At 34.8% G+C, this 13,693-nt stretch overlaps 1 protein-coding gene across 1 annotated transcript in view; it reads right to left on the minus strand.

The window, feature by feature from the left end:
* LOC109073908 (cadherin-18) overlaps window positions 1-13,693 on the minus strand; it is a 66,568-nt gene that overhangs the window by 32,561 nt on the left and 20,314 nt on the right. The window contains 3 exon segments of the mRNA XM_042768065.1: window positions 929-1,075; window positions 1,078-1,107; window positions 12,301-12,435. Coding sequence (XP_042623999.1) covers window positions 929-1,075; window positions 1,078-1,107; window positions 12,301-12,435 — 312 coding nt within the window.

A 13,693-nucleotide genomic window follows, 5' to 3' on the forward strand; every position in this document is an offset into this window, starting at 1 on the left:
TCCATCGCTTAATCTTAGAGCTTATTACTTCTACATTATCCTTAAACATAACTGTTTTTTTCTAGGGAGGAAATTAATATGGTTTTATTTCCAGAACCCTGCTGTGTTGCTCTGTTTCTGTGGATAAAAATAAGACCACAAAAACTCAAGATGCAAGGTCTCATAATTGGATGCTTACACAATATGACATGCTGGTCCTGCCTCTATTCACTTCATGCTAATTAATGGTAAAAAAATTTAGCCGCAATGCACAATTTATATGATGAGTCATCTGATAGCAAGACTGCATCTAAAATATGTAAGGTATATTTCCATCTCTTCCATCTAATTATGTAGTATCCATAAGAAGCCCTTAAGAAAACAAACTCTTTTCTAATGAATATCTTGAAAATGCGTGAGAACCTACTTTGAGAGAGAGAAAAAGTGCATTACAACATACAACAGCATACTGTATGGTTCACCTTCAAACAGTAATGAGTGTTTTTGCCTCAGATAAAGAATAGTAGAAAAGCATGGTCAAGCTATTTCGGTTCTTTTTGACAAGATCTAAGGCATAATAATCAAGAAAGTCCTTCAATTTCTCACAAATTCGCTTAAGATTCAGTCAGGATGTAGTGTTCAGGAGTGAACATCATGCTTTATCTTAAAAAACAAAACAAAAAAACAAGACCTTCAGTAGAAGACCAGCATGAATTTGCAGACTGGTTTATGCTGGTGTTGATCTAGCAGGTGGATGTATCATGAAGTTCATCAACTAGCTGGCTACCAGCATTCAAAGTTTGCAGCCTTCTAAGGCAGCATCTTAACTGACATACAGTATAAACACACAATAAATTGTTCATCAACTAGGTTGTTCTCTAGGTCTTGTCCATTTACAGCAATATGTTGCCACTTTATTTTGTTTTCACACTGGTTTCACATCACTCACTCTGAGGGAACTTGGGTGGGTTGTCGTTGACGTCGGTCAGTGTGATGTTGACTGTGGTGGAGCCCGACAGCCCTCCCACCTGCCCCGCCATGTCTTTGGCTTGAATCACCACTGAGTAAGTAATGTTCCCCCTCTCTCGCCTCTCGATCCCATGTCTGCCAGCGCTGTTCTGATGATTCCTGGCAAAACATACACATACACACAAACATGCGGGTCAGACATCATATGCACATCATTTGCGCGTATAAAAACAATAAGCCAGAAGCAACTGTGTTACAGTGCTTTACCAATATAATGACAGAAATCAATGTTTAAAAACTATAAATTTATTATTATTATTATTATTACTGTTGCGGTCATTGTTATATATAACATATATAACAATTATAATAATAATAGTAATAGTTACTATTATTAAACAACGTTTCTTGCATCATATTGTTGTAACAGCAACATGATGCATTATTATTATTGTAGTTATTATGTTATTATAATTAGTTATTATTGTAGTTATGAATATTATTACTACCATAACACACCAGTTTCTTGTATCATATTACTATTATAAGAACAGCAATATTATGAATTATTATTATTATTATTATTTATTTATTTATTTGTTTTCCTTAAATACATGTATAATTTCAAAACTTGTTTGCAACATCACTTACTTAGGTGATCATCACATAATTTACAATTTCTTATATATACTATATATATATATATATATATATATATATATATATATATATAATATATATATATATATATATATATATATATATATATATATATATATTTAGTTTTTAATATTATTATAAAATGTCTACCAAAAACGTAAATAAATATCAGATTTACACACTGAAGGCTCATATCTAACCTTTATTCTTGAATTTATCTTGTTTTAAAACAATCGTATGCAGCAGTGACTGCACGGCTTGTTAAAATAAAACAGGTGGGAGGTCCTGTCAGTTAAATCTTTTCTCTGCCAAGGTCAGTTTCTGTACACCATACACTAGCATTCAAATGACAAAAATCCTTGAAGTACTGGTGAAAATAAACCATAGTCTGTTTTTCCAGACTGAAAATGTGTTGTTGTTTTTTTTTCAGCCATCAAAAATATATTTTTTACATTTAGAAAATACAAATTATTTGTATGTTTTGAGGAATTGCTTAAATGTGTTTTTGCTGCCCAGAAGCAACACTGTGCCACAGTGTAACAGATATGATGTTGTCATTATAGAGAATACTTTTTTTTTTTTTGTTTTTTTTTTTTTGATGATATTGTTTTTAGTTAGATTTTTTTATGCATTGTCCATTATTCAGGTACATATTTTTTTTTTTAAAGTTTATGTAACATAGATACAATTTAAATCCACAAGTCAATCCGGGAACCAGTTCAGTGGCAATCCACATAATCCACATTAAAAATAAATAAATAAATAAATAAATAAATACATTTTGCATATAAAATAAATAAATAATTTAAATAACAGATAAATAACAGAAAATAATGTAAATAACAGATAAATAAACAAATAAATAAGTAAATAAATGATAGTATAAAACAAGATTATAAAATAAATAATTTTTTTATGGATTCAAATCAAGGTAATCAAGTGAAAATCAAATCAAGATTTCATGGATTCTGTGGTGCTTTGTGGTTCAGTTGCTTCTTCTGTTTTCTTTTTTAATATAATTTAAAATTTAATTTATTCCTGTGATGACAAAGCTGAATTTTCTGCAGAATCTTCTTATCAATGTTGAAAGCTTTTCTTCTTCTGTGATTACATCCCGACAGCCACAGAAAAGAAACTCATCCAGACGGGCCAAATATGTTGAGAATGTTAGATTTTATTTGTGTCAGATTTGAGAGATGTTCAGTCAAGGAGGAACGGCAGAAACTATCACTCTTTACAAAATGGAAGTGTTATCAGACAATCAAATCCTACTTTAAATTTGCTTGAAAACAATAAAGTCCCTCTAGCCCGCAGCTTCCTCTGATAGAGGGCTCCGACTGTGACATGCAGTCAATACACAAACGCCATTAAAGAACAGATTACAGACTCATGAATAAACAAGCTGGGTGTTTGAGTCGGGCTCTAAACAGGAATTCAGTGGGCTGTTTGCATCCCTATAACTGACTGAATCATTTTTTACTTTAATTTATGAAGTGCAAACAGAGAGAAAATATTGATTTGTAATTATTATAGTGAAAAGTGGTTTTGAGTAGACAATAAATAACCGTCGTTTTCTCAGTTATTGACCTAAAATCATCCAGAATCTTTTTAAATATTTGTTTGTTTCATTTCCCTCATGATAATAAAGAACCCAAAATAAACACACAAAGAAATGATGATGACTGCATGTGAAGAGTGTTGGGTGACAGGCTCAGGATAAGCTGTCCGTGGGCGGTTATAACATTAGACGAGTGACTGCAGGCGACAAAATTAACATGCAGGGCAAGTGAGGTTGACCACTGTCACCTGTCACAGCGAGAGCAGGGCAAAGGCTGCTGAATGCACAAGGGACAGACCAGCATATCTTGTACGGTTCCAAAAATACCCAGAGAGAACGTCCACAACAACTGAACTTTTTTTACTGGGTTTTTACAGACAGTATCTGCCGTGCAAAACTGCCAATCACAATGCAAAATGGCATTCCTGTGTGTTGCTAGGGTTTTATCGGTTACTAAGTGGCCTACGTCAAAAGAGATTACAAATATATATATTTTATTTTTAATTTTTTTCTAGTGAAACCATAGTCTGGTTGGTCAAGCTACTGCAGTTATGATGCCTGATGGGTACACGAGCATCCCATGCCAGGGATCAGCATCCAAAACAAACATATGCTGATCTTTTCCTCAGGTTGCACATAAAATTACAATATTTATTAGGAAAAACTCATTAGCACTTTAGTCAAGAGAGGTTTGGTGACATCAAAAGGTTCAAAAAGGAAAGTCATTATAGTCCCAATCTGCAACTACAAGTGAGTGTTCTGATGCAACAAAACCAGATCACTCCAGTTATTTCACACAAAAAAAAAAAAAAAATTTGTACCTTATTTATTCCTTACGGGTGCATATCAGTATCTTTAATGTGTACATATTAGTACCTTCTGAAAGGATCCAATTAGTACTAATACGTTTGTATTTTTTTCTGAGAGTTTTTAGAATAATTTATATACTATTATTAGTTTTTTTTTTTTAAATAAATAAACCCGTCTGAACTTTTAAAATCAAAATAAACAAAAGTACAAACATGACATGAATGAATGAAATACAAATATGAATAATATGAACAACCATTTGACAATTGAACTTTTCAAAGCTAAAACAAACAACAAACAAAAAAACTAATATAAAAAAAACAGTTTTGTTAATATTTTGAATCAGGTTTTATATTTTCTGTTTTCATTTAATGTCATTTAATTTCAGTTACATTTTTAGAAATTTTGTTTGTTTGTTTGTCCCCTTTTTATTTTTTAAATATATGTATACACTTTTATTAAGTTGCAGTTATAAACATTTTTTTTTTAATTTATTTTTTTATTTTTTTATTTCAAGTAATAAAAAGAAATGCCTTTTAGCTTTAGGTAAACAATAATAACCCCATGGATGCAGCCACCACAACCAAGAAAAAAACACTGTGACATTAAACACTTGCAGTGCAGAAAATCATAGATTAAGGTTTGAGAACACCTAGCTTAACTGCATTGCAGTTGTTAAATGCACTCTTTCATTTATGTTTCATCTTCTGCGAATCCCAGCCTCACAACCCAAGCGGTCCGTCCCATCCCACCCATCAAACCTGTTGGAGCTGTCACCAGCCCTTGTTCTGGGAGCTGATAATTTACAGATGAGAAGAGGAATAAAAATAAAACAATGTCATAAAACACATTCAAATCGTCTTCTAATCTGCAAGCAAATGTTGGAAGATATCCCAGAATGCTTCTCAGTGAACAAAACCCCAGCACACTGGTACAAAAAGAGGTTTGTAAATTCTCCAAAATGAATCCTCCATCCATTTTCTCCTGTTTTAATGCATAATGCCATTCTAGCCTGCCAACGCTCGAACGCCGGCGGCGTAGCAGAGATATTACTCGAGCTGCAGCATTACTTAACCTAGGCTCCTAAGGCAACACAAGTCTCTGGCACACAGCCATTCACTCCATTAAAACAACACAAAGACTAACGTTGTGACCTTTTCTTCATCCGTCAGAGATGAGGGAGTGTCTCTCCGCAGATATCACTCAAGTTTATTGTGTGGAATTGGTAAGTGCTCTTGAGGAAATTTGAAACAAGCTGGCTGTAAATGAGGGAGAGTGTAGTATTTGTTATTAGGATGTACAAAAAGTCCCCAAATACCAAAAATCCCCATGAAACCCCAACGTGGGCAAAACTGGTTCAAGCCTTTTGCTGACACCGTCCTATCGCTACATCTTATTCCCTCTCGATCCCTCACTTTTCTCAGCCTGTGCTTTTATAGAGAAGGTCAGTCTAGGTGAGCAAAGGAGATTATGGGAAATTACCTTTGGCCTGTTTGAGTGCTAAGGGCTGTTAAACAGGATGTTGAGCAGTTTACTTCTGTGATATGATGGATTTTTTTTTTTTTTTATATTTGGGACTCGATTGTACCCAAAAAGTTCCCACACACACACACACACACACACACACACACACACACACACACACACACCACACACACACACACACACACACACACACACACACACACACAACACACACACACACACACACAGGATTCTGTCATCATTTACTCATGCTTGTTCTCCTTTTGTCTGTTCAGTGAAAGTCAGTGGTGTTCAAATCATTGGACCCCATATGGACAAAAAAAAAAAAAAAAAACTTACTGCATAGAACATTACTGTGCTCTTTTTTCCCTCTGGAGGTAAAAAATAGAACAGGAGGGGTTGGTTATATGTTGGAAAGCCTCGACAAACTGGGTGTGCTTTTCTAATTTGATCAGAACAGGAAGTTGCACTAATCCTTCCTTTTAGAGACTCCCTGATCTGTGTCAGAGAAGCTCGAAACTCACATGCTGAAACCCTCCAGACTCCCTGATCAGCAGAGAAATTAGCCTACTTAACTGGTGAGTATTGTGTGTGTGTGTGTGTGTGTACGAGGAAAAGAGACTGCTACGCTTTTACCCTCATATCGAGGGACTCTGAAATCGGGAATCCTGATTACTCCCTGGAACCTCTTACAAGAAAAGGGGGAAGACGAAGATCCGACCTCACTTATTAACAAGCTTAACGTCTGGCTTTTTGTGTGCCAGCGAGCGGGACGTGTTGAGCCTCTGCATTGCCACTAGCTGATAATGAGCTGTCTTCACAGAACAATGCTTACTTTATTTCTAAAGAATATGTTTGGATTCAAATCATAAATCAACAGGAGAGGGCAAACTTGCAAAGTCTGTGACAATTAGCATTGTTATTACTGTTGCTCATATTGATTTGAACAAACTCTGTTTGTGCTACAGAAATTAATGATACCTCAAACTGCATAGCTTGGAAAAGGAAAGGTACACTACACTGTTCAAAGGTTTATTTATTATTCATGTTTTTGAAATAAGTCTATTATGCTCACCAAGACTGCATATATTTGTTAAATACAGTAAAAACAGCAATATTGTGAAAACTTTTTATCATTTAAAAGAACTGTTTACTATTTGAATATATTTTAATTTGTGATTTATTTCCATGATGTAAAGCTGAATTTTCAACATCATTACTCCAGCCTTCAGTGTCATATGATCCTTCAGAAATCATTCTTAAAATGCTGATTGCTGTTCAATAAACATCTATTATTATCAATGTTGAGAGCTGTTTTGCTGCTTAATATTTTTTTGGAAACTATAATGCATTTTTTTCATTATTTTTTAATAATTTATTTATTTTCAGAATGTTTGAAAGTGTTACTTCTGCTCAAACACTTACTTATAATTAGACAAATAAATTGACAGATGATTAAACTGGTGAGGGGGGCATTGACTTGTACTGAAGGAGGAACTCAAGAAATATCTACTAAAATTTCCATCCACTGGAGCACCAAAAATTCTCAAGAAATCATACAGAACACCTTAGCAAACCACCATTACAATACCAGAAACATTATGTTAAGACTTGCACCAGCAAACACCACTCACTTTTGCCTTCATCTAATGAATTATTCAAATTATCAATTAGGAAGAATCATAATGCTTGTTAACTGCTAGTTTATGAGCAGAATAAATCCCAGCACCTGACATTAATATCTCCTCTGTTTGCATGAAAATTAACTAACTAAATAAAGAAATAAAGCCATTGCTTTTAGTTAACTGCTTCGTACTGCATTGCAGAGGATTGTTGAGCACAAAGCCATAACCGTGGTATTAAACATCTGTTTACGGTGCCTCTGTAACTGCCACCAGTTAGAGCTAAATTAAACTAAATTAAACTGTATATTACTACTATAGCATTCTCCTCCTAAATGACATGTCCTTTTCTGGCCGTGACTTTGTTATTCTTTCTGGGTGCATCTGCTGACCTAATGACCACAATCATCTCATCCAGCTCAAAACAATATGGTTGCACTTACCATATAATCAAAGCAAGATTGACTATCGACTAGCACACTCTCAGCTGAATTGATTCATGCAGGCTTCTATTCTATATCCTAGGGTGCTTTATCTAAAGTTTTTAATCCTACTTGTTGTCTATTTATGTGTTCTCTGACATCCTGAGAGAAAACATTTAACCGCTAATTACCAGTGAAGCCATTCAGCAGCGCATTGAAGGGAGGAAGGTGATAGCATCTCATTTCCAAGAGATGATTTGAGTTCACCTGCAGCTCTGAGTTCAACATTAGGTGTGTTGGAAATGAGCAGTGTTTGACTTCCTAATTGTGAGTTTTCTGATTGGACGTCAAAAATCTAGTAAACTGTACACGCAAACCAATAATCAGAAACTCTTAACCTGTGATTCATTCCACAGTTGTCCATTTCAGAATTTTGCTAAAACTTTATAACTGTACATTCATATTTTGGATAAAAACGAGAGAAGAGAAAGGAAAATATAAAAATATAAAATAGAAATAGAAATTGTACATTTATTGAAAAAAAAAATTATATTTATAAAAATATAAAATATTATATATAATATATAATTATTATAAAACTATATAAATGAAAGCTGAAAATTCATTCATATCCTTTTGAGGATCTGTTTGAAAAGACAGTATTTACAGAGATGGCACAGCTAAACAGAGGTCAAATTTGATTAATCATATTTTAAAAAAAATCTAACATGAAGGTTGGGTTTTACAGCCTAAAAGCGTTTCAACCACCCTGCCTGTGATATGATTAAACAAAAAACGTGAAAATAAAAAACACTGTCACACAACACACCTTGATACAGCGGTTGACAACAGAAAACATTCAAGGAAAAATCTATATTAAAAGCAGCCCTTCCTCAACTGTCTGTCAGAAAGTATTTAACAAAGATGCAAATTAGGGAGTGATATACAAAAAGAAAAATCTCTAAAAAAGTCGTGCTAACATGACTCTGGGCATCATGCATAATATTGGCATTACTTCTTATAAATACATGTTAGAAATCTGCATATACACCCACATCACTGGGTCAGGGCTTCGGCAAGCAGCACTGGAACAAACTCTTGACATACACGCTAGAAGCAAAATGCTTTCCCCAATCTAATACATCTACTCTCTCATCTTTGTGCCTCACATACTTTGAATTTTCACAGCTGTCAGAGACAGTAAATCAGACGTCAGTGACAGGCATCATTTCCTGCAGTGACAATTGAACAATAACTCCATTTGATCAAATGTGTGGCGTTGAGAACTATTAGAGTTGTCATTAGCAAATGCTTCTTCTGGTTTGAAATACTTTAGAAGTTTACTCAGATGTCCGCCTGCAATGAGAGCAAGGTGACAGAAGTTCCTGAACTTCACAAAAAAAAAAAAAAAAATCTAAATAACCATTATGTTATATGTATATATGATGTTTAAGAATGTATATGTATATTGCACACACACGGGCGACATTTGACTCTTGAGTATTTATTTTTTTATTTATAAAATAAAATAAATAAATAAATTATTATTATTATTTTGAATATTACATCAGAGGATTGTCCCACCTAAAAATATTATTAAAACCATGCTGTGCATTGTATAAAATAATGTTTTATACTTTAAATAATTTTAAGTATTATTAAAACAACACAAACGGTGCAACAATGCATTTTAAGTTTTAAACATTTTGTGTCCCTCCCTTGCCTCACAGTGCTTTGGTCCAAATGCCTGCTTTCCTCTTTTACATCACCTACCCACACACACAAGTCTGGTGAGATAGAACAAAGCCAATAGTTGTTGAACATCAGTTAGTAAGGCTGTCAAGGCTATTTTATTCACGTACACATCGGATGAAGTGTTTATTTTCTCTTTAATACAGATTATGCCAATATATTTTTCGATGAGTCTGCTATGTTAGCAATGCTATTGTTAATTTTTGTGATAAGTTTGGTTTTAGCTAGTAATTTGATGCTAAAAATCACTTTTATATAGTGGAATTGAAGAAACGTTGTCCATATTTTTTTTTACAGTCTATGGTTTACACACACTTTTGATCCATGAATTAGATCTCGTTTGGGATGTGCGCTCTCTGTAAAGGTTTGGCCAGGATCAGTTCCAGAATTAAATCACTGAGGCTGCTTTCACATATATTTTATGTTCAGTGCCAATCATTGCTATTTAGAGAGTGAGTCTCACATAAATATGCGGATGTCATTCCTGAAACTTTGCAGGGTGCATGTGTTTAAAAAACGAAAGTTTTATTCAAATTCTGAAGGGATTATACCATAAAGTGCGCAAAGCACACTCCCCTGATCACTAAAAAGTGTCACTCATCTTTGTTCCTTGTGATCTCACAAAGTTCCATTATAATCAACAAAGCTCTCTAAACTGCACAATGAATCTCTTATTTACATCGCATCTGTACTTAGTCATGAGATGATACACAAGTGTGCAAAATGACACAGCGTTTCTGATATGACACTACATTCAAGAAATCAACAGATATGTCTGTGATTGGCTACATTGCTCAACTCTGCAAAAACATGTTTATGGTATTTAGTGCTTGGCGATCTAATTTCAGCGGGGCCGACATCAGGGATTTCATGACTAACAATTTTGCCCACGCACACACACATACATAAAATATTATTACTATTATTTTCTCTTTCCCTTTTCAATGTGTATTTTGTTTCTAAAATGTTCAGATAAATCATAAAAAAGACATCTCAGTATATTAATTTTACGCATCTTCAAATATTTATGTCTGTATCTTCACACTGTATATTTGTGTCTACAGTGTTAAATGTTCCAAAAGGTATTTTGTGAGAGATTGAAAGTGGGGTATTACTAACAGACAATACAGTAAAGAAAGGCTAATATTTCTGGTCTCTTCCTCCTCCTCACACAATCCTCTCAATTGGTTCTCATGTCTCCTGTCTGAATGGCATTAAGTCCTTGAACACCATCTAAAATAAATCAGTCTGGCATAACTGATACTGTCTCTCGCCACAATTCCATTAAGCTTTTTATCTCCAAAAATTCTCACCAAAGTCATTGATATGCCCGCATGCTCTTGACAACTGTGCAAAACAAAATTCCTCACAGTTTCTCCACAAAAATGCTACATTAGTCTTTACTACAGGACAAAAGTTTACAAACCTGGTGGACTGCATTATCAAAGCACTAGTCTGTCAGTGCTGATGGACGAGATTTGCGAGAGCCTGTGCTAAGACCCTGAGATATCTTGTGATTACCATGAACGACTTTTTATTATGCTTTTCTAGCTGTATTTCTCAAAATAATCATTATGTTGTGGTCATCACTATGTCGGGATGCATTGTAGGTGCTTGTATACAATGAGAGAGAGGTAAAGAAGTGGAATGTGGATGTTTCAGCACCATGGACAGCACCTGATATTATGATAATAGGACGAAGGAGCATTTCAGCACCATGGACAGCATCAACATATTTCCCCTTTATGACAAATGGAAGAAAATCAACAGCATGTCAGCTGCAACTACTTGAAGATTTGACATGCATAATGTCAGAGGTTGTGTGGAAATGTTTTTTTTTTTTTTTGCTTTAAAGGTAAAGTGTTTGCAAACCATTTTATCTCCTTATGCTGACATATCCAAGTGAGAGACTATTCATTTAACACAGTGCAGGACATTATTATATCTATTGGGAAATGGTTGGTTTCATCCTTTCTTCATTTATTACTTCCCTCTTTTTTTTCTATATTTTCTTCCTTTTGTTCTTTCTCCCCCTTCCCTATTCTTTATAAATTTCTTTCCATTATTAATCGTCTGTTTTCCATTCTTGCCTTATCACTACATTCTTATTTAGACACTTCCATCTTATTGTTCTCCTTAATTCCTTCGTTTGTTTGTTCAGTTGTAACCTTCCACCCTTTTTCTTTGTCTTTCCTTGTCTCATTTATTTTTATCCATTTTCCCTTAGTTTAATGCTTTCTTTTTAATGCTTTCTTTTTCACCCTATTTTTACCAAACCTTTTCTTTTTTTTATCCTTCCTGCTTTTTTATTCCTTCTCTATTATATTACTATATTTCTTTCCTTTCTTTCTGTCCTTACTTATTTGTCCTTTGTTCCACTTTCAATTTTCTTTTTCATTCCTCTCTTGCTTCTTTTTTTCTTTTCCTTTTTTCTTTGCTTTTTGTTCCTTTTTATTTCCCCTTCTTTTTTCTTTTTATTCCTTATTTTCTGTCTTTCTCATTCATTCCTTAATTTCTTTCTTTCTTGCCATCCTTTTACGCTATCTTAACTTTTGCTTCTTGACACAAAACAAACTGTGTCTCCGTTAACATTTAATGGTTCCTTGTAAAAACCCTCAAACAATGTCCACCTCTAATGAACACCAAATCCATCTCAAAGCACTCTGAATCCCGTTCTCTCTCCTACCGTCTGTCTTTATCCCTGAAAGCCTTTACACAATGTTCTCTCCACCTCATTCTCCAGGGAAGCTCTCCATTATAAAGCAGCTGAGATCCAAACAATACAGCACGCATGTCAAGCTCTATTTCTGAACAGTGAAAGGTACCGGTGGTGTATTGTATTGCTCACAGCTGTTCTCTGAGAAACAAACTTCACAGTCTAATATGAACAACTCATATGACAAGCTAGGGCAAATATCCTGAGAATAGTTTTTAATTGTACATCTACTTGACGAATTGCGGAAGCAGTTTTAAACCTGCAAGCAATAAAAGCACTATTGATTCACCTTCACAGACACACAATGAAAAGATCTCATGAATTTACCAGATTTGGGGTCGACGGAGAATTACGGCTGTCCATGCAGAACACTGTACAACCACCCGTGCACTGTTTCAATTTACCCGGGCAGTTCCATATGGTCATCTGCGTCTGTCGCTGTGACTTGAAAAACTGATGTACCTGCAGAAAGAGAAAGAATAAACTATTGCTGTTGTTTGTTTGAAGGGCGGTATGTATGTAACCAAATGAAGAATTCACCCGAAAAATATAAATTTTCTATACATTTTACCCATCCTGAAGCCATCCAAGATGTAGATGAGTTTGTTTCTTTGTCAGAACAGATTTGGAGAAATTTAGCATTACATCACTTGATCATCAATGGATCCTCTGCAGTGAATGGATGCCGTCAGCTGATAAAACACCACAATAATGCACACAACTCCATATATTTCATAAATTTACACCATGATAAGCAAAAAGTTGCATGTTTAACAAATACATCAATGAAGCATTTTAACATTTTCAACCATCAGTTTTGGCCAAAATATTAGTCAGACATATTTGTTTAGAACTGTTTTGGACCTTTTTAGCTTGTAAACAGCTTAATCTGTGCATATTTCTCTCCTGATTCAGATGAAAATACTTTTTCACTGGAGAAAGAAATATGGATAGAACACTCATATTTTAGCCAGAAGCAATTGTTTGAAGTAAAAAAAACAAACTAACAAAAAAAAACTTCTTGATGGATTTGCTTATCACAAACACAAGGCGTTAATTGATGGACTGGACTGAAGTGGTATGGAGTACTTGTAGATTATTGTGATGTTTTTATCAATCCCATTCTATCCAATTTCTGACGGCACCCATTCATACAAAGGATCCATTGGTAAGAAAGTGATGTAATGCTACATTTCTTCAAATCTGTTCCCATGAATAAACAAATTTACATGGAGCTCGCTTCTAAGCAGCTGGTTACATGAATCAGGTGTGTTAAATAAGTGTTTGTGTTTGTGTGTGCAATTACTAGAATTGTTGGTCACAATCACTAGAACAGGGGGATAATTAAATACAAACACAAGTGGACTGTACAGAACGATTCCTCAAACACTTTCCCAATCAAACGTTTGCCAAATCGATACACAGTCCGACACCCAACAGAATAAAATTGATTCCAAATCACAAAACGGCAGCAATTGTGGGTGGGGGGAGTGCATGTACAGTTCTCTCTCCACCTTCAATACCACGACTTAGGTGCCCTTGAGCAAGGCATCGAACCCCCAACTGCTCCCCGGGCGCCGCAGCATAAAATGGCTGCCCACTGCTCCGGGTGTGTGTTCACAGTGTGTGTGTGTGTTTCACTGCTCTGTGTGTGTGCACTTCGGATGGGTTAAAAATGCAGAGCACTAATTCTGAGTATGGGTCACCATACTTGGCTGAA

This window comes from Cyprinus carpio, chromosome A12 (assembly GCF_018340385.1).
Source record: "Cyprinus carpio isolate SPL01 chromosome A12, ASM1834038v1, whole genome shotgun sequence".
NCBI lineage: Eukaryota > Metazoa > Chordata > Actinopteri > Cypriniformes > Cyprinidae > Cyprinus > Cyprinus carpio.